We start from the raw sequence: 27,457 nt of genomic DNA, 5'->3' as shown, positions 1-27,457 counted from the left end.
ATATATAATCCTTTATCCTCTCATCATAATCAAAATCTCAGTGCTTTGTCCATCTTTCTTGTCTGCAGCAACTTATTTCACTTGTTCCTATTAAGGCTATTATATTCACCCTATTACTACTAATCTTTTCTTTGTAAATAGCCACACCTATTTTAATCCAAAATGGTGTGGTAAGCATTTGATTCTTTGTGGAAGTAGACACATAATTAGGTTAATCTCTGCTATCTTTTCATGTGAGTTGATTGTTTCTTTACTATGGACATATTTCTTGTAAGAGCAATAAGCTTGCCAGATTGCTTGGAGGCAAATCAGGAGCAATTTACCAAGCATGTAGCTACTATGAACTGAAATCTTGACATAATAGCAAGCTGTGTATAACCACTCCTACCTGCCAGTTATTACTCATGTTAGCTTTTTACTGACACATTAAATTTCAACCGCACCTTTCTTTCACAAACAAGTAGTTTCATTCAACTCAGCTGTATCTGTGACAAATAGCTGATCTTCACCAAAGCGTACAGGAATCTAAACTCAGAATGCAGTGCAGAAGTCTTTGACAATAGCAACCGTATTACCTGCACAAAATCCAAAAACGTCAATGGAAGCAAGTCATCCAGGTGGCCAATATCTTTGGAGAAACGATTTAAGATTCTTCCTACAGAAACAGGATTGGAGAAGAAGAAGAAAGTAAATATAATTCCTGAAAAGATCAAAATATCTTAAACACACCATGTTTTACCATTTCAGTAACAGTTAAAAGGAAACAGCTGGAATCTAAAGATTAAAAAAACACTTTTTGAAATCACCATGAAGGAAATCTTTTACAACCACTGCAATATATTTTGAAGAAGAATACTTTTTTATAAATGCTTTTCACCCGAATATAAAACCTTTACTTAAACTCCTAGGAAAAAAATTAAAAGGGGCTTTGAAGATAATAGTTCAATAGAATTTAACAGGTGAAACAAACATGCTTGATATGCTCAACATGTGTAGGTAAAGGTTTACAGTTCAGGCAACTTAATGCAAGTTTCATCAAGTAACATCAACCAGAATCTGCTCCTATCCTTGACTGAAACTCACTAGTGCATTCATGTCCCAGATAGATCATAGTTGATCTAACTGATCCTTTTTAGTATTTCTGTTCCCACTCCTCCACTATTATACATGGATTCAAAGTGCAGGCATTTCTGAAATAAAATTTGAGAAAGATTTGCGTTCATGCAGCCTTACATTTATATTTATTCAAAACCTTGACAATACTGATCTTTATTAAAGCTAATAAAACAATTTTTAATCTGCGGTCAGTGAAGCATTTACACTTCTCTATTTTCCCAAGTTCTACTTGAGTGAAAAAATCAGTTATAGCAAGAGTTCTTTAATAATTAAAGTCACAACACTGCCACCCATAAGTGGATTAGTATCTCTCTCTGTTAATCAATATCTCTACTCACCAGGAAAGAAACTAAGCTAAGGATAGAAATGTGTCCTTTTCTAAGGTGTGTAATGCCTGTACATGCATTCACATTGCTTTTTTATCTACATATATCTTGATTCAGTTATTACTTCTAACTGGTACAAACACATTCACTGCATTGGCAACAAAAGCCTTTTTTTTTTTTTCCTTTTCAAAGGAGCTCATTAAACTGAAAGTAGTTAAGTTTAAAGTTTCCATGGAGTGCACTGGAGACGTTAATTCAGAGATAAGAGCTTCTGAAGTAACTTCTGTAGCAGCCATCATTCTAGTTTTCTGTTCACAGCTGTCTCGGAATTCCGAATTTTGTTGCATAACACCAATTTCTTTTTTCAAGGGAATTTCTGTTCCACACCAAGCAATATGCAAAACATCCTCTCCTCAAGCCTGGGACATGACTCCAAATAGAGATACTGGTGGCAAACAGCTTATTCTGCAGTACTTTACTACCAAAGACAGTTACTTAAGGCAGACAACAGTAGAATTCATCCTATTTTTTTGCTTTGCACAAAGAGAGGAAGGGTATATAGCAGCACAACACTCAGCAAAATCTCTTTCATCCGTTTCTACTGAGAATGGCAGCTGGGAATGTTCCCTTTCACTTATTTCATGTTGGGGTAGATACATCAGGAGGAACTTCAAGGCAACTTTTAAAGTTTCCTTTTCCTGTCATTTTCTTACATGGAGACTGGCCATGAAAGAGTGATCTATCACATACCGCATGCATGCTGTAGCTAAGACTTCTTATTATCCCTAAATATCACATTCCAGGTTATTTCACGGGCCAAAAGAAAATCATTTAAAGAGGTTAAATGCTTCCTTCTGACAGGGCTTTCCTTAGTGGCCTGTCTAGAAGGGGCAGATGAGGGAAACAAGATAGCATAATGGATTGGGCTCAGGATATTAGCAATCTCTTCCCAGCTCTGCGACTTGCCTCCTGAGTGACTTCACTTTATTTTACAGAGTGAAGAGCAGAACAAGGAGAGGTGACAGTGCTGAGTCCCTCGGTGAAACACTGTGAGACCCACCAATGACAAGCGGTACACAAGGGCAAAGGATTATTCCTATAACAAGCAAATCTCACCTTAATTCAGCCTCAGAACTGCCCTTTGCCTCTTAACCTCAAATAAGTTTTATTTGTAGTGGTTTCAGACTGATATAAAAAGCTATTGCGTAAAGGCCATCCCACATGACACTACCGGGAGGCAGCAAGGTCACTCAGGCTGGCTACTTTCCATGGTCATAGTGCAGGTCAGGTCAACGACAGCACCTCCAGGAATCAAGCAATGCCTTCATGATCTCCCTCACCCCACAAGCAGAAAAACACATCTGAACTTGTTCATGGAAAAGCACTGTGCTTACTCTCACTTTGTACAGTATGGACAAGGCCTTAAGGGCTAGAGGAGAGAAGCCATTACAAAACGCTTGCTATTGAAAGGAATTTAACTCTTGGGTCATTTCAGTTCCAGCAGTATCTCGGAGTTCAGCTGTCATCTTCCCTCCCTTGAGATTTCTATTCAAGACTCACCCATCAAAAGTTGCTTAAGGATGAATTTTGCAGATTTTGAGTCTGGGTTTTGGGGTTTTTTTGTTTTTTTTTTTTTTTGTTTGTTTGTTTGTTTGGTTTTTTTTTGCAATTGTTAGAATAGAATAGAAGTATTTCAGTTGGAAGGGACCTACAATGATCACCTAGTCCAACTGCCTGACCAATTCAGGGCTGACCAAAAGTTAAAGCATGTTGTTAAGGGCATTGTCCAAATGCCTCTAACACTGACAGGCTTGGGGCATCGACCACCTCTCTAGGAAGCCTGTTCCAGTGTTTGACCACCCTTCTCAGTAAATAAATGCTTCCTAATGTCCAGTCTAAACCTTCCCTGGTGCAACTTTGAACCATTTCCACAAGTCTTATCACTGGATACCAGGGAGAAGAGATCAACAGGAGGCTGTGACAACCTCCAACCATTCCCTGAGAAAGTTTGTGTTGCAACAAGGATAGCTTTAGGCTGAAAGCATGATACGTATCTGTCCCAGTGCTATCGGGAATAAAAAACCGGCATCGATATTAAATGAGAGCTGCAGAATACCCGCCTTTATCCTGCACACCAAGAGCAACTGTGGCAACATTCTCTGCAGTAACATCTCTTCCAGTGAAGTTCTTTGAGGAACATGATCATGAAGGAAAACTTATCTCACTTGAGCTGGCCTTGGTAGTACTCTTGGTCTTACTTGTCTCTTCTGTATATCCAGTAACCACCAATTACTCCAGTTCCCATTGGTAATCACGCTGCTAATTAATTGCCAAAACTGTACTTTTGGCAATTGCCTTATGAAATTGTTAAGTATAACGGTGTTTCTACAGACTGTGTTTTGACAGAGCTGTGAGCTGCCACTACGAAAGTGGAAATTAATCTGACATTATCAATAAAACATGAATACATCTTTTAATCTGCCTAATCCTCTTTAAAATGTAAATACAGTAATTCTGTAAAATGACATGAACTCAAATATGAGTGAGCAAAAGAAATGGTATATCAAAAAGACAAACCTTGAAAACTGGAACCTTTTACAGTCCACCTGATACAATTAAAACATTTTTAAAGTGGTGATGTGAATCAGCCATTTGCCAAAATAGCATTCAGGTGAATCTCTGGTAACAGAATTTAATTTTTTTGAATTTTCAAGTTACTGAAAAAAGTCATTAATGGTCTATTTAGTTTTTACCCATAGTAATTCTGGAAAATGACACCCGAAGTCATTAAGCCTAGGAAAATACCTCGCTTCTTGCGAAGGGGTCCACGTCTCCCTCTTGTAATGTTAATCCAGTGACCGTTAATGCTTTTCTACTGCTAAAAGCAAGCGACAAGGCCACAAGCCTTAGCCCTATTTTTGCTGTTCCTGGTTTTCAATGATATTACCCCAGTGATTGTATAAGAGAAAACACAGGCCTGGAGATGTATTTCAGACCCTGTTCATACAGATATAACTGAACTGGCATTTTATTCAGCATGTCCTATGCAGAAGCAAGCTACGGTCCCCCACTAAAGCAAGTTCCCTCACCACATACCAGAGAGAGCAATGCACCTCCAAGCAGAAGTGCTGTGCTTTGGAAATATCTGCAAAATGCCCCATAGCCATCATGATATTGCATCCAGAGCGATTGCTACATTTGTAAGGATGTCTACGAGTAAATGAGGTCTATTTCGCAAGGTATGAAGAAACAACTCTTTCCACTTACTGGAAGCACAGTAAATCAGTGGCTTGCTTATGCATTATTAACCATGCAAGAGAAAACATTCCAGATATGAAAGTTAAAGCAGCCATTTTGAGTCAGGACTCAAAATGCTTACAGTTATGACTACAGTTTCTACTGGCATGTCCAAACCTAACTTTTGGGGATGGTTCTGCAGATTAAAGAAACTGTTGCACCCACTATTCAAGAAGGGCAGCACCTACACACTGCACGCACCCCCCCCCCCAATTATTATTTTTCTCTCCAAAATGTCTAATATCCTTCTCTCTCAAACTTAGACTATAAACATCACCTTCCCACAATACTTCATACTTCCAAAAAACCCAAATTTCTTAAGTGAGCATTTCTGTGATATGGATAGATGCCATGAGACAATAATTCTTAGATCTAGTCCAGTATTTTCAGTTTACAAAAATTTTCAAGTTCACGTAATACCTGTACCCTTTACTTACCCAGCAAGTTTCAGTCTGGGCTTCAAAAGCAAAAAGAAAATACTAAATCTATAACTTGTAAGGCAAAGGAAATTTCATGAAACCACTAACAAAAAACTCTTTTAAGAAATCAAGAACTACATATGCCAGCATTATAACATCATCCAAATTTGTGAATAGTACCTGCTGTTTTAATCATTCTCAGGCTCCCACGTGGTATGCAGTGTCAGTAGCAAGCTGCAAAATGGAACGTGCTCTCTTCAGCAGTCCTATGTTTGTTTTTACATCAAATAACTTAATCAGAACACGCACTGTTGTTAGATTTCTTCCGAAGTAATTAAATAACTATTCAATGCCAATTAATCACAGTTAAATAAGAGTCTGTCACCAAAGTGCTATGTACACATTTCAGACTATTTAATGGTCAAATACTTGGCAGTATCAAAGTTAAACAATGATTCATTAAACCTCCTCCACTACACAATAGTTAGGCTAAACTTGAAGTGAAAGAATCAAACCTCTTTTGTTCTCCATGAAAAAGACATCAAACCTCAGTATGTGATATTCTTTTCTGCCTCGCTCTGTAAACTGCTTTAATTGCATGAATCAGAATGTGTTCAGGTGCTACATACCCACTTTACTTCTGCAGGTGCCTACTGATAATTTGGAATAGATGTTCAAACCTATCATCCAAATAATGAAAACACTTGACAGTGTGCCACACCTATTTAAAATGTTTATACATACTTCACCATGAAAGAAATATAATGCAAAGTGAGTCAACACTTAGGATGTAAACCAGAAAAAAAAGGATTTTTTTTTAAACCAGAAACTAGGATCCTCCACTGGAACAGTCAAATGTCACCAATAGCATTTAATGTTGTGCAACCTAAATTCCAAATATATCAAGGACCCTAAAAGCAGCAGTACATTATTTCTAAATGTATTTGGCATTTCTAATATACTTTGTTGGCCAGTGCATTCACTGAAATACTTCTGTATAACAGAACTGAGTGGGCAGATTGATGTTATATACCTCGCAAAGAGTTTACAAAGCCTTTGTACCCACTTGCTTCATCACACATTGCAGAAATATTTTGTTGCTACTTCTCTAGTCCACTGACTTGCCTCTTTGGAAAAGAAAGATTTTAAGAGAAGGTCCTTCCAGGGATAGAAAGCTTTTGCCACTTGTGTGTGTATGTGCGTGTGTGCACAGGTGCACACTCTTGGAATTTTTTTCCCCTGAGATCAGGCTAATCCTCAATCCAGGGAATTTTAATTGCATCACACTTTAGTTCAATACGCAAATGTTATTAATAAATACTGCTTTGCTTAGTAACCTAAACTCCTTCATGGCAACGGGCCTAAATAACAGTTTTCACATACAAGTATACTGCATTTACCAGAGGAAAAAATATTCAGAATCTCTTTATCTACTCTACAACAGTGAAGCTGGGAACACTCCCCCACTGCCCAGCCTCCATGAAGAAAAAGTAACAAATTAAACACTATTATCTCCCACTCCTTGCTGCGAACGCGCAGAAACCTGTCTGAAAGCAACTTGTACCGCTAGGAATGGATTCAAGAAGGTACTTCATTATACGCGTGTAACTAAATGTAAGCACCCCGGACTGGGATTGCACTTTGCTTGAAGGCAGTCATGCCAGAGAGATGCTCTTCTGGTCTAAGACAACTGTAATTCAGAGGGACCCATGTCAAAAGCGCACGCCTCACCGCCACCTCTGTGACTCGACAAGGAGGAGGAGGAGGCCCCTGCTCATCGCACCCTGCCGGCACCACTGCATGAAGGAGGCAGTGCGAGGGTGGCCGCCACGGCAGGCTGTCGTCACCGCGCTCGGCCCCGGGGAGATGCGCTACAACAGACCGCATCTCGGCTTGTGGATGTGTAGAGGTGTTAACTTAACCTAAAGAGAGAAATCATGTGCTTTAAGAGGCTGAACTACAGCTTATAAAACCAAAGCAATTTCAAACGTACGCATGGTAGTAAAATAATGCTCAGAAGTGTGTATGTGGTAATAAAAGCATACTCAAAGGTAGGGATAAAAGAAATAGCTGCACAGAACTGGGTACATTTAAATGCCCATCAATTTAACCACACTGAGCATGTTTCCCATTCTGTCAGTGGTATAAATTGACAGCTCCCCACGTATCTTGCTGTTAAGCTATGGCATTCAGTGACTGATAAGTCTTCACCCGTGCTCAGTTCACACACATACGCCGAAAAAAGAAAAAAAAAAAAAAAAAAAGTACTGCAACTACAAGCAGCCTTCCATTTCATCAAAGCAGTGACAAAGTGGATTGTCCATATCAAATGTTGGCAGGAAGCAGACATTACATCAACCTTGTAAAATACAACTATGAAATCAACAAAATAATTAAAGATGGATTACCGACTTTGAAAGGAATTGTAAGTTTGTGAAATATTTCTTCAGAAAGAAATCTGGAAATACATCTCCTGCATAGCTGTCAATTACTGATCTACTCTGGCTTTTCTTCCATATTTCTACAAAGAAACGTCAATAGGTCTGTTATCTTTTTTTAATATATGTTTAGCACCACATGTCCACACAAACTGCCATATACAGCATTACTGTCTTCCCCACAGGCATCCTATAAATATAAATAAGAAATTCTACCCCATTTTTTTTCTTTAGCAGCCTGAAACTGACAGGAATATTATCACTTTCTTAGACATTTGCAAATGGGCACAGTGGTGCTGGGCCAAAATATGCTCAGATCATAATACCCATTTATCTAAACTGCCAGCATGTAATGAATTCAGGTGGGATGCCTTCTATCCAAATTAATTTACTACTTGAAAAGGACTTTTTACACAAATGCTGTCAAACAGGAAAACAGTTAGGAAACGAGAAGAAAACGTGAACACTGTGTTTGATCTTACTTTAAGTGTAGAATTTAGAGAAAGAAGGATAACTATGACAAAGAATGGAAAACAAGCTTCTTTGGAAATGAATTTCTACTTTTACTGCTGATGGAGATGTCTACATTACCTAGTACAAATACATTGCTCCTAACTTGTAACTGCCTTTCATATTATATATCATTAACAATTAACCAAGTTGACTACAATTTCAGCTGTAACAAAATCAGCAGAACAGAATTTAACTTTGATGCTGTATTATACATGCTAATGAAATGATCTCTTTGAAAAAAGCATGATAGGTCTGGGATAATGCATTCATTAGCAACTTTCAAATTATTGATCCCTGCAATGATACCCTCTATCACAATAATTAACATTTACAGATTTTTTCTTTTGTAATTTATGGTGAAAGTATGAGAATCATTCAAAAGAGCAAACTTCTGTCTGTGTAACAGAAGTTTTATCCCATAACCTGCATACAAAGCTACATATCTGCTTCATAATTAGAATTACACCTGTCCACCCCCTCCCTCCCAATCCCTGGAGTAATAGTAAACCTTTCGTATGTAATTCTGTGATGAAGATTGCCAGAACAAAGTTCTAACAATTCCAGAAATTAAGCTCTGGATAACCTTTCTGCATCTTTTTTAAGCTCATTTTTATTCACTGCAGCTATGTAAGTTATCCTAAGTTTAATGAATAAAATCTACATTTAAACATACTGAAAGACATAAAAAACTAAACCCAAGCCACCAACTCTAATGTACTACCAAAATACAGCACAACTTAATTTCTGCTGTATACTACAACATAAGCAACAAGATATTTTAAAGGCACATAGTCCAACTGAACAACAACAACAAAAGTATTTATACAGAGGAAGGGGTACTGGAAGAGGTGACACTGGCCTCCCTCCTCCTCCTGAAAGGAGGAAAAAAAGTAGTTAAAAATGGTAACCACTTGCAACTTCTTATCAACTGCCCTCCGAAAAGATGTCAAGTTGTACACTACCTACAAATTTTCATTTACACCACCTTCTTCTTCTAGTCCAGATGTAAAGTTACCTAACTTAACTTCTCACCACAATACAAAGCATTACCAGAATAGAAACCTGGTATAGTATATATGAAATATAGTCCTATACTGGCTTTTTACTAGCAAGATTATTAATTTAATCATTTGCTAAACTATTTAACCACAAACACACCCACTTCTATGAAAGAGCATTTGTGTAGTCTAGTTGTCCTTTCTGCTATAAATCCAATCTGGATTGAAAATATGTCCCAAGTGTTGTTTTGCTGGAGGGCGGGGGCTTACAATGAATTAAACTGAATGCTGCAAGTCAGGATGGACTGAAACATCTGAAGAGCATTCTGTTGCTGGAATTTTTACATGAGAGGAATAAACAACTTCTAGAGCTACTTTCAGATTTGGGGGTTATATATAAATATACATCAATACAAGGTATAAAACAAAACTGGAAATACTTGTCACCTTTCTGGTAAGGTTCTTCCAACAACAAAAAGGAGTTTTCCTCTGCTATTTATACTATCAAGACTAGATTCAGAATAGGCTTTAAATACTGTATGTCAGAAAATATCTCACATAGCTCTTGCAAATCCGCTCATACTTGTTGATTCTCTTACCATTCCATCTCCTAAAGATAATTCACTGAATAAGAAACTTAATTTGCTTCTTTTTTTTTTTTCTTCCCTTTTTTTTTAGGCATTGAAGTTAGAGGGGCTCAATCATCACTCCACTCAAAGATGACAATAACCAAGTCGGATATTAATGAATACAAAGCTTTTTCATCCTGAAATCTTCAGCTGAGACTGCTATCTGCCTGATACAGTTATTATTCAGAAGACAAATACTATTCTGTATGCTACCAATCATATATATTCAGATCCCCTCCCACACACAAAAGATAATTATTCTGAGGTAGTCCATTCATTTTCTTCCTTTTTTGAAACCACGGAAGGGAATTCTACACAGACTGTTGCTGTGAAAACCAAGTCAAGACTTCTGGCCTCTACCTAGCCCACCTATTTTGAGGATAAAGCCTTCAGGCAGCTCAAACAGCAGAGGCATTTCATGTCTTCATCTGACTTTGTAAACCCTTGTCTTCTGCTTGGCATGTTCCTTTGGTTTGATCATTCATTTTTCTTTAGCTTCACTTTCTTTTTTCTGTGTCTCCTCGAAAACGGGAATGGTTTTGCAAGGAGAGATTCTCTCTAAAGTTCATTCATTATGTATCCACGTAATGATTCCTGAAATACCTTTTCCTTTTTAACTACTCATATTATAAAAAAGCCACTGCAACAACATGGGTTTGGCCATCCAGAATTCGCAATGGATGACACTGGATAATTTTCAGTGGGTTTATTTCCTGTTTCACATGAAATGTCATTACTACTGAACTCAAGAGAAATTCTGGTATAACTATCAGAAAATTAGAACTGTGTCTCTTCTAGTTTGCTGTGCAAATAATCAAAGCATTTGCTTGAAGAATTTGCTGTATGTTAACAAAGACACACCCCCTATGAAATTAAAAATTTTTCTTCAATTTAGGACATTTTAAACCACATGTTAGAGCAAAGCCACAGAAAATTTGGAAACAACTAGATTCCCACCTTAGGTATCATTCACAAAACCACAAAGGAAGAAGATACTGGGAAACCTGTTGTCCTGTTTATAAAAAATACAGCCAAGCCCAGGGGTCAGGACACTTACATGAGAGGTGAAGATTCGGCAGAGATGCAAGAAAATGTGTTGTTTTTACCAGTCACTGAGCATGCACTGAATGTGGGGTTGCCCACCTCTCCAGCAAGCATGTTAATTGCTCTACTAGAGGCAATTCTGCGGTAGGCCTCCTTCAGTCTCTGCTCTTGAAGCTGCTCGCCCTTTGGATGAATCAGTAAATAAGTACGGCACTGGAAGAAGGCAAATGAGTGCGTGCCTGAAGGCTACAGCAATCAGCATGGGAGGGATTACAGATGGATTCAAATCCCTTTTTTTTTTTGTTTGGCCTAATTTAGGGCATGTAGTGGATCCTTTCCTGCGGAGTGGGCTGTAGGGTATAAGGAGGGATGACTTCACCTCCTCTTTGGTTTTGTGATTGGCACCAAATTCCACTTGCAAATCTTGTCTGAGAAACAACCAACATCTTTTGTCTCAGAAAAGCTGAAGGCAACCACATCCCAACCATTTTCTTCTAGGAAGGAGTGCTGTCCGAAGGAATCTAGATATAGTCTGACAACGCGTTTCTTTGGGTCAACAGCTTCTGGGGAAAAAAAATATCTCTAGAATATAAACTTCTTCACAGTCTAAACTATAATTAACAACACTAAAATGGAAATGTGGGAGATAATATACATTCAAATGAGAAAAAAACCAAAATATGACCTCTTCTCTACTGTATATTATATTCATATTAAAAGAAAGAAAATTTAATAATTAAATTATTAAATGCTAAGCATTTTGAAAAGTTACATTGTACTGCATATGACTTTACTGGACCCCCTCTACTGGGCAACTATTAGAAAGCTTCACCTCAAAAACAAAGAAAAACATACCAGGAGTAAGTAGCTGCTGACCTGTCCTGGTTTAGCCAGGATAGGGTTAAGTTTCCCCAGCAGTGGGGGGGAGCTCTAGCCGGGTTATTCAGATACCATGCGGAGGTCACATCCTGGTGCCCCCCCCCCCCCCCCCCCCCCCAAGCGGGACAGTTGGTTACCGCGTGTACTGTGGGATTTGCTCTGTTCTCACTACTGTATTGGTAGATATTTTGCTCTGTTCGTTGTTATTACTGTTATTGTTATTGTTGTTGTTTGTTGCATTGCAGTTGCACTGTTGTATTAAACCTTTCCTTATCTCAGCCTTGGGGCTTTGTATTTCACTCCCTTTGTGGGGGAGGGGCAGCGGCCACGTGGTCTCAGACCCCGGCAGGGGCTAAACCACCACATGACCATACTAAAACACTAATAGTGTATAAATCAAAACCAGAGAACTTTTAATGCTCATGTAGAAACATACATTAAATTCATCCCCCTAGAGTTTTTGACAGCTGAATGCTATAAGTTATTTTTAAAAATATGCTTACATATACATCACTTAAAGAAAAATCCAACATAGCCCTATAATTTTCTATTTTTCATGGCTTTTAAATAAGAAACTCAGAATTACAAACATAAATATGTACAGCAACATTTCTTCACTTGTCTATAAACAGAGAAAAAAATTCACACACATCGGAGAAAAAAATGGCTTCACTGAGCAGTCATTCAAGCAAAAGTGAGTACCATTTACAGTCTATTTTGTCCTTCTTCCATTCAAAGACAGACTTCACTGTGAAGCTCTGATTTACAGCTGTCCAGCACTATGAACTCCTAAATAAATAAATAGACAAAAATAGAAGAGTGCTGCCTGTAACAAGGGACTCCTGAGAACACTGCCATTTGTTATTTGCATGACAGAAACACCGAAAAGAGGATTAATATATCTGAAGTGGGAGGCAGATCCTCACTAGGATGCACACTGGACCATCACGTAGTCAGCAACATGCTCTGCCCTGAAGAGTTTGTTGTGTCAGTTAAGAGAAACCAACACAATTGACTATAAAAGGAACAACAAGCAAAGGGAAGATGTAACAGTAAGTTGGAACAGAAAGTTGCAGGACAAGATGCATGCCTTTTTGCCTTTTTTTTTTTTTTTTTAAGTATGGGAAAACAAAGGGGTCAGGGAATTAATGAGTTTCTCCACCCATATGTTTAACTACTGTCAGTGTATAGTTACACTGCGGTTACAATGATACTGGTGTATCTTCAGAGATGATTTTAAGATGAAGAGCAGCCAGCTTGTGGATGAACTTTACTGCACAGAGAGCAGGAAGTTACAAAGATGTAAGCATGAAAGATAAGCAGACAAAATGATGATGGAGGGAGGAAAAAAAAAACATGAATGTGCCAACAGCTCCAGCTACCAGGTGCAGAAACAGTAAAAGCTTTGCATAGGAAGAGGGCTAATGCTCAAACGAAACCACACTCCTTTCTACACCTCCTGATAGACTCCTCAAAGTACACCGGGGCCATAAGATCAAGAAGAAGCCTTCTCTCCATCTGGCCCTGGGGAAGAGCTGCAAGACAGAACTGTCAAAAGACTAGCTGGCAGTAACAGTCACAGAAGTTGCTGAACTTGGGATGTTCGGATATTGAGAGAGCTTAGTACATATTGACTTGAATTTTTGCCCTGTGCAGACTGGCTGCTTGCACATGCCCTATCCTTCACCCCCTGCTTCATTCACCGCATATCCGCTCCCCGTTTCCTCTCCTCCCTCTTCCTTCAACACTGCTTCTTCCATTCCCCTTCACTGTGGAATGGCACAAGTTCTGGATGCAAATAAGAACACTTGAAAAAGAGAATGTCATCCCACACAACCACGGCGTGAAGCTTAACAAGGCGAAGCATAGGCTAGGAAGCGTGGAAGAGTTTGGGACAAAGCAAGTGAGAACAGAAGGTGAACAGAAGGTGGCTGCAACACTTAAACTAGAAGAGTGCCTGAATTAATGTTTTGGAAATGCAGAGTGACAAAAAGAGCCAGATAGGGGAACTACAATAACTACATGAGCTGTAAAGGCAACAGGACGGGTGTTTTACACTGAAAAACATGGGAAAACCTTACAGCAAGTGAGACATCAGGTTCTGCAATAGTTCCCAAATTAAAATAGTGGAAGCCAAAAGGCCATTGTCATCAGAAGAGAGATGGCAAAATGCATCCAGGGCATACTGCATAGCCATAAGCTTTTGATACACACAGACTATTCATAAGGTTATACTTAGACAGATGAGGTAAAACCCACTATCTATTGAGAAAGATGCCTTTGGAGAAGAATTCAGAGGATTTTAGTTACTTCTTGCTTTAAACTGCTCTTACAGGAGCATATTTCACTCTTAACTCTTAACTACAGAACTGCAGGGGCAACAGTCAGTTTTGTTTCAAGTTAGTCTTTAGAGTACACTCTAATTAGTTTGCTTAATTTCATTCACATGGGGTCTCAAGATTTCACAAGACCAATTAAAATTTCAGGTAGAGGAATTCTCAATAAAAGTTTTCTTTCTTCCTTCAAAATAAACATGTCTGCCTTTGGGTCTTAACCGTTCACTTATTTATGCATTTATTTCGTTTCTATGACGCACATTTTCATCACAACTTTTTTTTTTTTTTAAGCCAGCAGCTTCTCTGCTGAAACTACATCAGACATATTAGAATGAAAAAAGTTTCAGGACTGTAAGGAATTGGACAACCAAAGGAGCAATGCAAAGACTATGACAAAAATACCTTCCTTTCAGGTATCCATATCCAATATATAAAACACTATAACATCCTCTCATGGACCTAAAGCACAGGTTATATTGTGGAATAAACACTACAAATTTTTCAAATAATTACTGATCATAATCTGATCTCAGATGTTTTAGGAAAAGCTGTTTTAAAACAACAGTTCTGCTGTTATTCTGCATTTAAAAAGGCATTAACCAAAAGACAGGATTAAAACAGAAAAATACACATTCAGAAAAAATGAAATTAAATGACATAACAGTAACTTGTGTTTTTCCTTCCCTCTTCACGAAACAGCATGAGCACAGAACCTGATTCTGGATCAATTTGTGGATACATCATTAAAACATACAGAACAAAAGTATAACTTCAAGCAAAAACACCACGGAAAGCAAAATTGTGTCAATAACTTAACCACTATTAACATTACACAGTATTAATTAGTAACAACTTAGCATTGTAGATATTTAATTATAGTATTTAGAGAACAAATGTTGGCTCTGATGGTTTTCAAAATGTAGCTTAACTTTAGAATGCATATGAAAAGCATCCAATAAACTTTTCATCACAGCTGAATGGTATTTACAACGCCTCTTAACTTTCTGAATGTCTATTTTGTCCCTGACTGACTCTGGAGAGGAAGTCCTTAAATAGCAATTCACATTCCAAATACAAACATTCAATTCCTAAAGTTCTTAGTGGTCAACTATACAGCGGTCATGCTTTCAGGAAAGAGGTCATATCAGGAAAGAGGTCATAAACAAGTTTATGCGTTTGGATCACTCTAAAACCTTTTAGGACCTTCTGGACAATTGGGGTTTTGTTTGTTGTTTTTCCGAAGAAAGGAGACTGAAATGTCTCTTGACATCAAGGTTTTATACCCTTTCAAAATCTAGTGTTTTTCCGCAAAACTGTCATATCATAGTTGGTATAGAAAAAGCTGGTTCTATGAAACAAAAGTCTCTAGTACAGCACACAATCCATGTGGTGCTGTCTACTCCACCTTCCAGAAGGGGTATCACTCTCATACCTGCAAATGTCTGTCCACAACGGACCACTTGGCATGACTAGGACCTAAATTAAGTCAAGACACCACAAATTACCTGAACTAGAAACCCAAATAAATATAGAAAACAAAACCTGAGCTATGTTGTAAAACAGTATCACTAAAGTGTTACAGCTTGCATGGGTCACATTCTTTCCTCCTCAGTACATTCAAACATCCAAAGGGCCATTAAGCTCAGAAAAGAGATCCTGGAAGAACTGAAAGGTTCTGACATCAGAGAATTTAAACTAGCTGTGAATCCCATTGAGGAGGTATGACTCATCTCTGAGGTTTAAATTAGATTATCAACCAAGTGAAGCAGCACAGTAAATCCACAATAAAAAATGAATGCCTACAGGAAAATTATTTTTGCCCCTAGTGGCAGATGCTTGAACTTTAAAGGATCTGAGACTAAGCTCTTTGTCTAAGCCTTCCTGACAGAAAACAATTGAACTAATTTCTTTAGTTGGTCCAACTTTGCTCCATATGCCACATGGAAACAATATCTAAACCCTGTAAAAGAAAGTATATTGTCACTTCTAAACCAATTGAGGATCAAACAATTTACAGAAACCAAGACTTATTTTGCTGACAATTAAGCTCTATCACCAAGACTTGAGATTCAATGAAATTTGACAATTGTGAAGAAAAAGGCTTTTGTCTGAGTAAGTCTGAAGCATTTGGAAGAATCAACAGAAAATCAGAAAACTGAATTAGATCGAAGTATCAGAGCCTTTGAAGATAGTCTAGAATTCACTAATTAAAATAACTGCCTTCCTTATTCTGTTTCCTCTCTGCATTGCTTTGGCATTAGAGCAGAAAGGCATATAGCAACAGTCAAATCTGGTCTAAGGAGCAAGCGTTATACGCATCACACTTCCTCTTACACCAACCGCATACTTTGTCTATGCTGCTGGTCAAGCTCCATTATGAAGAATCACCATGCCTTCAAAGATGAGATGAAAGTCAAGTACAAACCACTGCTGTGCACCAAATCTAAGGGGTGTGAAAGGCCTTTTAAGCCTTTTTCCTCCATGATGAAAGCCATCACATCTACTTTGTAGTAATTCAGATACAACCCAAAGAAGTTTGCAAATTCTATTCTATTCTAGTACTGGAGGTCACTAGCTGGGATAATATTCTTGCATCTCCTTCTCATGGAGTCAAAGAATTAATATATTCTTCTGTTTTTCCAAGAATCATAAAACTAACTTGTTCTCCTGCCCATTTAATAGAAAAATATGTCAGATTTCTATTCAAAACACCTCCATGCCTACTTGACAATTAATAGAAAGCAGTCAATAAGCATCTGAATGTCTTGCATCTCATGAGAAGTACAAACAACAGAAACAGGGCGCAAAAGTATTAGGAAATTAAGCAGTGGTCACAGCACTATATTTTAAGCTGAAAACATCTCAGATCATTTCAGAAACTTGGGATTTTTCATTTCACAAAATGTTAATGTCTCTATTAAAAGTACATAATATTGCTTTATTGCATGGCTAAGATGGGAAAATAATTACTGAAATCCTGTTTTTCCACAGGAGTGTTTCCATTTTTTAAGCAAACACACACTTCTGGAAAGTGTCAGATTGGACATTTCTACTCTCAAACACTCAGCAGGTGAACAAAATCATCTGTATAAGCCCTCATAATCTTTGAGAAACACTTATTTCTGAACAATCACTTCTAAACACTGTTCCTTAAGCCTTCGGTAGTAGCTGAGCAACACTGGTTATTAAACTGAGGTGCAGCAGAGTTTATTTTTTCTTATCTCAATTTTTTTAAAAAAATATGTTGGGACTGTTTTTTCTATTTTTTCTCTTGGGGATTTTTGGGGGTTTAAATATAAGCAGCATTTAGTGAATGGCTTTGAATTCAGTATTAAACCATACTTGCAGCTTAATTATGAAAAAAAGATCATTGTCACTACATATTTGGAATATTAAAACTTGTCAGCTTTAGAAAAACCTCAAGGCACTTCTTACTCTCAAATTTGGTTTTATTTTGAAAGCACTCCCTAGATAAGATTCCTTAGTATCTTAGCAAGTCTAGTATAACTAGTTTTCTGTTGAAAATATTGGGGGAAAAAAATGTTCCCTCTATCTTGTTAGTTCAATAGAAAAAAAAATAACACTTTTAAAGCTAAAACCTTCTGTATTTCACAATTCTGATGCTTTCGATTTGCAGAGGTTTCTGCAGACATCTTTTGTCCTAGATGAGCATCAAGTATTTTTTTTTCTCCAACAGTAAGGAAACATTAGCTGACTAAAGGTAACTACTACCAACTCTTCTTTAAACCATTTTATCATTTTTTAGTCAGGAAATACCAGAAATATTCTGGAAGGCTAACAGTAATTGTTTACTTTGGGCTGGCTGTTGAGACTAGGGGGGAGGGAGGATTGTTCTTCTATGAGGAGACTAGGGAATGAAGGAAGGAAGAAGGGAAAGAAGCATTATACCAACATCAGGTAAAGCATATAGAGAATATATATATTTAATAGATATATGTGTGTATATATATATATATAAAAATACATATTAAAATTATGGTTCATTCCTTTCTCTTAAATTTAGTGGTAAATTCAGAATACTGAAGACTTTAAGATACCTATTCTTGAGCACACAGACAGCAAGGTACCCTGAACCCTCACACTGTAGCGGGCAGGAAAGACAGCTCTTCTCCAGCGAGATTTAGAGCAAAAGCCTAACATTGGTGCTCTTGGTAATGCCCTGGAAGAGCCTGCCTCCCTATCACGTACCTGGTAAACCTAGGCTAATGTTAACCTTTGTGAATACCCTTCTTTGCCTGGTCATTCCTTATTATCCATACTCTTCGAACTGGAATCCTAAATGGCTAGAAAATAGAAATAAGCATGGACTTGAAAAGCTTCTATTAATTTATACCAGAAAATTGTGTACTCAATTTTACTCATTGAACCCTTAACCTCTATTACTGAAAGGATAATCTTACTCTAACAAAGATGCCGTTTGTACTTTATACTTAATGATAACTTAATCAAGTAAGTGTCATATAGTAAATCTGGTCTGAACAGGCATAGGAACCCCAGCACTTCAGTTTGCTTTTAGTTTCTCCTTCTGCAAACTGAAAGTAAGTTAGGCTTCTATCTCATTAGGCAATGCACAGATTTACTCATGTTTACAGGTCATAACAAAAATACAACCTTCTTCACTAAGTTGCCCAGCATTAAGGATATTCCCCTACTTTATGAGAGGGAACAGGAAGAAAAAAGGAGTGATGGACAGCAACAGTACTTCTGAAATTGTTCATTATCCCATGTAATGAGAAGATCGCTGCATATAAAACATTCAACATTCTAAACCCAATCTCTGTAAGTGAAGACAGACACTCACCACCTTCTCTCTAAAGACCAGAATGACAGATTATAAACATAAGTGCAGTAGAAGAAGAAATGAATAAGATAGTGTAAAGTTTATTATTTACAGTTTTAAATGTTCCTATTAAAATGGAGAGAAGAAAAAAACCCAACACTGAGCAAATGCCACTGGCATCTAATCACTTACTGTCCTCTGGGCAGTCCTAGAAAGGATGGAGCAAGAACACTATTCCTGTATGAGACATTACTTATGACATCTTAAAAACAGATGTAGGAACTTTGAAAATTTAGACTGAACTGTATCTATTTTGGGTTGTGAACATTCAGACTGATGAACATGAAATTATGCTGAGAAATGAATACATGCAGGGACAAAGGAACATGTATTCCCAATGAAGGGAAGCTTACCACAAAGCAGAGGGCTTTTTCTTGCCTACGCACGAATTAGCAATATTCTGCATTGCATCATTTGCATAGTGAACAGACAATAACTTCATTGAGAAAAAACAGGTTTACCACACACACAGAGAAATCTCATCACATCTGATAAAAAGAAAACTGAGAAAGAGAAGAGTTAGGGCATCTATCCTTTATCCATTACACCTTATAATTGCCAGCAATAATGTCCACGTCACCTTCTCAGTTTTCCGTGCACCTTCAGATTATTCTGCACTCTGTGCCCCAACACTAGCACAGACTAGTGAAGATTTATGCTTCAAAGAGGGCAGGACATATGCAGAAGACAGTGTAAAGCAGTTGGGAGAGATGGATGAGTAGCATTCCCAGACATGGAAAGCAGAGGATAAATTCACAGTGTGAAAATACACAGTGGCTGAAAACTGACAAGAACCATGCCAGTGGACAGAAAACCCATGAACTTATGAGGAGTTTAACTTTATAAACTTTTGAGTTTATGAATGTCATAAATGTTGAACAAGTAGCACATGATAAAAGCTCAGGTTTAAGGAGTATTAGTGACCACTATGTTCTTTTTTTAACTGGCAAATGAGAAGAATGAGAGGATGCTACAACTAGTAGACAAGCAGGTCAGTAGTCATTTGTGAGTCTTCTATAGCAGTGAAAAGCCCAACATGAAAACAAAACCACCTCCTTAGTATACAACGCACTTCTATTCTGAATCAAACATTTGAGAATGAAGATTTTTGACACCTTTCTCCCATACACCAGTCAGCTTGCTTTACATACTGGCTCTGTGAATACAATTTCCTACCCAGCATTAGGTGAGTAACAGCTAAAGCAGCCTCAGCGTCTCCAGATGTTTCAGCAACCTCCTCACTCCACAACCTCTTGTTAGGGACCACCACAACTAAATATTCTGCTCAAGCTGAAATCAAAAGCTACAGCAACAAAATACACAAAGGAGAATCACCTAGGAAAGTGTTCAACAAGAACCCCAATTTAAATGGACATTAAAAACAAACCTCCATGAACTTGCAGTTTCCAGTTTCAAGCTACCTACCCTCAAGGCTGGTATTGCCACAAGCAATAATTAATGTCCATTACATACTACTATTCTAATTACAGGACTATTGTCCAGTAACTAATAAACCAAAAATGTTCTTCGTATGCTTGATGCTATTTTAAAACACTTCGTAAAGCTCACTTAAGACTGGTAGCTTTCAACATATGCAGCTTGTCACAACGCTGCCTCCTCCAAATATAACATTATCTTGCATAAAATGACATCAGAAACCAAAACCTGAAGGAGGTCCTGCAGGTGTGTATTCACCTGAATACATAACAAAAAGCCTCTGATATAGTACCTACTAATTCTGACAGAAAAAAGAACACCTGGGGCAGACAGGGTGGAAAGCAAGCGAGTAATGTTGTCTTGTACTATTCGCAAATAGCTTATATATATTAACTCTGTGAAGTTTATATTTTTTAAACTGAAGAGCACACTAAAGTCGAGCTTGATTCAATACTTCCACTTCCCTAACTGTTGATTTCTATCCTTTGGTTTTTATTCTGGATTGCCAGAACAGGCAGATCACATACAACACCCATTCTCTTCTACACTAAAATTTTAATTTTGGATTGAGAAGTGCCTTTTGTTTCCAAACACTCTCCAAGATCACCACAGGCACAAACTAATCTTCACTTGTTGCATAATCTGCAAGATGCTGGCAATCTGAAAAAAAAAAACAACCAAAGAACTGATTAATTCACCCAGATGCTGCAGTGCAGATTACCTAGGATCATCTGGGAGAAAGATTTCTGTGCAGTATAAAGCAGAACAGTGCTAATGAAATGAGTTTGCACTGTGATAGTATTAATTTTATTTTAATTTACAGTCATTCAGATTAAAAAAAAAAATGCCAAAACCAAAACACCAAAATGGTTGTTTTCTCTGCAAACACCACAGCAGTCTGTGTCTGTGTGTCTGTAAGAGACAGCAATGAAAGGTTATGGCACATAGAAGAGCCCAGAAGAGTCAAGAGCCTGATGTGTAAGGGTTTCACCTGGGATGGGCAAGCCACATGTTCAAGGCCCATATTAAAGCAGAGAGGGAGAAGATCTGAGCTGCCTTCCTCACGTTCCACATACATGCTTTCACCACCTGGCTGTTACATTATCCCTGCCCTGTTCCTCCTCAAAATAATTCTTTTGGAAATGCTTCTGTCTTGTTCCAAGGTGGAATGAAAGTGGGGTTTTGATAAGATTTTCCTCATTTCTCAAAAATGCTCATTTCCCACCCAGAACAGGCATCCATGAACATCAAGAGAAGAGGTCCTATCCATGTGGCACCTCCAATCCCCACTATCCACAACAGTCACAGCAGCATCCAGCAATTTTAAAGCAGATTAAAAATAGCAAAAAAAAAAAAGTGTGTATTTAAAATAGTTATTATCAAAACCAAAAAATCCTTCCATCCTTCAGATAATCTCTAAAAGTTTATTTGCAGCTGCATCACCTCAGCTAGGCCCTCTTTTTAAGCACCCTGCGGTTTTTCCATCGATATTATTGCAGTTTCTCCCTCTGTTTTCAAGTGTCTCCAACCAACATTTCCTTCCTCCTTGCCACAAATCTCATCAAAATAGTCTGCCATCTATATGAGACTAAAACATAACTCTGTTTTTACTTTCCAGCTACACTTGCAGGAAAGATATGTCTGAACAGCTTCTGTGCAGTCTTCTAAATTCAATACTTCTAATTAGGTTTTTCTGTCTTGGTTGACTCCTCCATGTCTCCTTTTTGTTTGGCCGAGGTGGGGCAAGAGAGTTGCTTTAGCAAATGAAAAAAACTAGACTTTGCAGTATCTGGGCAGGTCAGCATATGGTCAGAAATGAGTTTCGCAGCAGGCCGTTCTCCCCACCAGGGGATCTTAATGTGAAGAAGATAGAAAATCTCTGTGAAGGGATGTGAAATCTTGCGCCAGGAAAGCAGGAGACTGCACTTGGAACTAACTGGTTGTCAGTACAAGCTCCGTGCTATTTCCCTATCAAATAATGCCCTGTCCCCTCCTACAAACAGCTTTTCCATAAACCTTTTAATTTTATCTCCCGTATTAAGCGTAAATACGGTGAGCACGGACTTGGTGATCTGAAAATGTAATAGGCTTGTCTCATCAGTTTGCAGCCAAGTTTTATTTAATTATTATTGCAAAGAAAAATAGGATAGAGTTGAATTGAGTTATGCTAATAGATAATAAATGTAAACATAACTCCAAAGTACTATTTACTAACTTTAAAGACTACTCCTATAGCAATCAACTTTATAAGGTTCCTGACAGAATCGTAATGGTGATAAAACACATGGAAGTGTAAGACTATTTAAACTCTTAACAAAAGCCATGATAATACTAACAGTAAATGAGCAACTCCCACAAAATATCATTTAATAATCACGCCCTGATAAGGTCTAAAGTACATATTGCCATTGTTCTATGAAAAAACATTAAAGTGTGGGGTTTTTTTTTTTAACACATGTAGCAACCTAACAGGTTTTAATTACCACACCTTCTTCAGTGACGAGCTGTTCCACTCAAACACCCAAACATAATATTTACAACATTGTGTGGTTGTTAAGGATCTTGATGATTGATGGAACCTATTGTGTTACCATCTTAATAACAACAAATGCAAGTGATTACCAACACGGAAGAGAGAATCTGTGTTTTTATATTACAACAAAAGGCTGTCCTATAGGGACTTCTTTTCAACATAAACTAACAAACCTGCACACACGTGAACATGCTTTAGAGCTTGGCACAGAAAGTCAAAAACAAAGCCTCTGCTGCTTTAAGGACAACGTATTTTTTTGTATTAGCTTAAGAGAACATGAAAGCTGTCAAAAGAGCTGGTATATTTTTTCACAACCCCACAGAATTCATCTTGACCACAAGGAAATATCTGAAAACTGCATCAGAAAGATAGCATAGATCTTGTTTCTAAAAAAAAGAAAGCAACTGAGTCATTGAGTCAAATAGGAATACAATACATTTTCTGGCATCGCTACTGAATATTTATATCAATGATGAATGAGACTACAAATGAAATATTTTAACATGAAGCTTTGCCTTGTTAACTGCATGATATGCCAAAACACCACCTACTGTAAATCACAGGGTTTAAGACCAGTATTTCTTGTTTAAACATGCTACTTGTTCAGCAGAATCACTTGTGTGAACAAGCATACATTAATGTACACTAACTAGAGCAGTTTCACTATCCAACTGATAGAGTATAATTTAACAACCTCATTATCAGCATTGTAATTTTCAGACTGCTGAAATGTCATATTTGTTGCAAATATTATACAGTTTAAACACTTTAACAACATTGCCTGTTTGACGCTTCTGTCAGATAAAATGCAGATAGGGACTTGTGCACTGATGAACATGCTTTTAATCCTATAAAGAAACTTTCTCTGTCGAATTATAGGTGCTTCAACACTTGATTTATGAACACCGTAATTAAAATCCTTATGCCTTAAAGAAAAACTCTTCATTATAACAACAACTTTCTTTCACATTTTTATCTTTTAATATTTGGAATTAGCTTTTATGTGCTGCTATTAGCTATCAGTTCAGCATGTCATTTCTGACTGCCAAAACAGGAGAATATTTCTCTTTACAATCTGGTCAAATCTCAAAGTCTGGGTAAGCACTCAAAGGGATCAATGCTTATTTACATCCACAAAGCATTTGTGGGAAAAAAAAATTCTGCTAATTTAACAGGTAGAGGACAACCACCACAAAATTCAGTGCTTTCTGTTTCTAGGAAGGCCAGAAATGCTGTCTTATCTGCCAAAGCATTTCTTCTCTTTCTATGAACTGTCAGGACCAAGAGTTTGAAGAGATACAATTTAAAAAAAAAAAAAAAAAGCGCTAGATTTTCATATGCGTTTCTGTAGTGGTTCTGGTTCAATTTGAATTTTAGACATATCTCTGGAGGGGGAAGAGATTCCTATTTTATCTGAACAAATTCATGTATATCATTCATTCATTCTTATAGCACCCATCAGCACAGCAGCAGCAAGTTTCAGTTTCCTAAACTCAATGCAATTCAAAATTGCACTCAATCTCTACTAAAACTACCATTACTGAAAGTGATGCAGTTACACATTAGCATCCCTTCTCTAAAGAAATCTCTGTCCCCAAATCCCAGAAAAGAACAATTCATTTACAAGCTAAGCAAGTAATCTTGAATCAAATCCTGAAGCTTGTCAAAACTAGGGTGTCCTAAACCATCAATAAGAAACTAATTTCAAAAGAGTGAACCCCCAATTCAAGTCACTGCTGCTGAAGTCCTGGTCCCTTTTACCTAGCTTTCTATAAAATTCATTTTGAAATGTTACAAACATCTTGAAAAAAGAAATTAAAAGGAATAATGGCTGAAGAAGGTCTCCTTGACAGGACCAAAGCATCAGACTCTATAGAGTTATCTGACTTTTGGCCACTAACTACAAAGCCGACAAAGTTCCTGAACTCAGCAATATATGAAGCTGAAAATCTTACCATGTAAAAGATTAAGAGAAAGTATTATACTTGCAGATAATGAGGAGAACTGAACGGAACCACTTTACTATTGCTCACTGGAGAGGTTGAAAATTCACTCCTCAAATATCACCTCTAAAAACATAGCAGGTAAATTTTGTTATCCTTCTAACAAGCTGTTGTAATGCTGGACTGGGATAAAACAGATCATGCTGCCCTCTTGTGCTAGATGTGCACAGAAATCAACCCCTTTATTCCTGCAAGTGACACATGAAGAGGAATATATAAAGCATTCACTATGATGTAGAAAACATCCACGTTTTCCTCCTTACAGATACCTTGATAAGCACGCAATTCCCTTACTGGGATACAGATAGAAAAGCAAAGGACATTTCAAAAGAGTCAAATTCTACACTCCAAAAAATAAAGTTCTGTCAACAGACAAGTCAGATGTAGTAAAGCCCAAAATACAACCGCTTACCCTCTAACTTCCCATCAAGCTTTCACTATAGCTGTTTAAGTGATGCTGTATAGATATCTGCTGATAAATTTGAATTTCAGTCATAAATAGCTGATCATTCTTTCTGAATGCTGGATAACACAATAAACTTTAGCCAGGATTATCAGCTCAACAGGGTTAGGTTAAGTGCTTAAGAAAGGGACAGTCGTTTATTAATAAGGTTCTTCCAACGGAAAACATAGCAGTAACGTCTAACTGTTTTTAGATCTATGCCAAATAACAGAAAGGTGAAATCTGTGTACGTACAAATATTTTTGGGTGGGGAGGGAGAAAGGACAGGGGGTCCTCATATTCCTCTTCTGTCTCTGCTATATAATCCAGGTTCTAAAAATACATTCAAATTCTTATATCATCTGGGTAAGATACTCGTTACTATTCCCTTTAAAACATTCCTCTCCCTATATATTGCTAATGCAATCTGTAAAGAGAGATCTTGGGCTCATGCCTAAAGTGATTCATAAAGCATAATTTTTTTAGAAATAAGTCATCTCATTTATTCACCACGACTGATTGGATCTACACTGTTGGGAGCTGACAGACATGTCATGATTCACTACATATTTCCATTTCCTAACGTCGACTCCCTGATGCTGCTCATTAGTCTGTTTCCCCAATAAGAACGATTGAGATCTTGGGATATCTATTTATTTAAGTTTCCTTCCTTGACTTTGGAACATGGATCACCATGTATTCAAAATACTGACCGTAGCATTTTTTAATTGCTGATTATTTTTGGATAAATAAAACAGCAACAGTCAGTTCAGCAGTTGCTTCTGCTATGGTCTTAGAGACCTCACGCAAATACTGAGAACATGCTGGATGCTTAATGACATATCTGACACTGCAGTATCAGCTTTTCTAATATAATAGTTTTGCTAATATAATAGCTTTGCTAACTAATAGTTTGGCCTGGCTATTACAATCACAACCGTAGAAAAAGAAGCCTTTAATAAATTCAATTTCTTTTTAGTGCGTCTTTCATAATAAGGCATACTAAAAAAAGGAAAAGAAGAAGGAAAAAAAGAGACTTCTACTTAAACAAATCTCACCCCAATGAGGAAAAAATAGCATCTGAAGTTCTAAAAGATAAATACATGGTAAAAAAACCCCGCATAAATCAGACAATGAAATATAGACACTAAAAAGAGAATTTCAGAACTGCTACATGCTGCAGTTCTGAACAAGAGCATCACCTCACATGTCATTCTTTTTTCCTTTTTCAAAAGATGTACAGATCAGAACAGCAGTACTTTTGCATGCTGCCATGACCAAAAGAAAGATCAAGGGAAAGAAATATATGCACACTGAAGTTAATCTTCTATTATAAAGTATCTCCTGATAAATAGAAACACACATCTGTAAGTCACGACAGTGTGTGAATACCAGCAATAGGCAGATTTTATGAATGTCACTTTTACAAAGCACTGCTAATTTGAGCTTCACAGTATGTTACAAAGCAAACTGTTATTTATTACTCTACGTTGTCCCTACTCTGTAGTTCTTATTTTGTTATGATGAGCCAGGTTTATGGGTATTTTTACAACATGACTATGTATTGCCTCAAAAATACAGTTACTGCATATGCTGTACACACACACAAAAAGCAAGCAAAGAGGAAAATCCTTGTCTATCTGACAACAAACCCCATCAGTACTACAATTTCTTCTGATGTATGTGCTCTCACTAGCTCTCCGCTAACCTGTCTCCTGAACTTATGGCTTCACTTCTAATCCTTTGCAGTGGCCTTGAATTTACACTACCACAGACTCACAGTACAAGTAGACCATGTAACAGAGCCTTAAACTTCTGCAGTTATAGATTCCCCTTTAAAAAAATAAAGGGGAAACTGTACACATTTCATTCATCATATTATGGACATAAACCTTTTCTCCACATGAGTATTTTTTTCCTGAAAATATTACTAGCTTCTTTGAAACAATAAAGCCATCCTTATAAACCCTTACAATCATTAAACAGCTTCTGGAACTATGAGAACAAGCCTATATTCCTTTTCAAGGGAGTGAAGACCATCATGTTTCTGCTTCTCATGTAAGACTGGCTAGTTAATCAGTACTACCCCACCTCCCCACTCTCTTCACTCTGCTCCAGCTTCTTTTTTTTTTTTTTTTTTTTTTTTTTTTAAGAACATAAGGGTCTGGATTACAGTTTTAAATCGT

General features: G+C 37.4%; 1 protein-coding gene across 7 annotated transcripts in view; it reads right to left on the bottom strand.

The window, feature by feature from the left end:
* Nucleotides 1–27,457, bottom strand: part of ABCC4 (ATP binding cassette subfamily C member 4 (PEL blood group)) — a 155,872-nt gene that overhangs the window by 66,344 nt on the left and 62,071 nt on the right. For all 7 annotated transcript variants that reach the window (XR_012627605.1, XR_012627606.1, XR_012627607.1 and 4 more), the window contains exon 20: nucleotides 576–655. Coding sequence is in view for 4 of the 7 variants with exons in the window: in XM_074859423.1 (XP_074715524.1) it covers nucleotides 576–655 (80 nt within the window). In the remaining 3 variants the exon portion in view is untranslated. The remainder of the gene's footprint in view (nucleotides 1–575; nucleotides 656–27,457) is intronic.

Source organism: Strix uralensis, chromosome 2, assembly GCF_047716275.1.
Source record: "Strix uralensis isolate ZFMK-TIS-50842 chromosome 2, bStrUra1, whole genome shotgun sequence".
In the NCBI taxonomy this organism is placed as follows: Eukaryota; Metazoa; Chordata; class Aves; order Strigiformes; family Strigidae; genus Strix; species Strix uralensis.
This window is presented reverse-complemented; position numbering and strand designations above follow the sequence as displayed.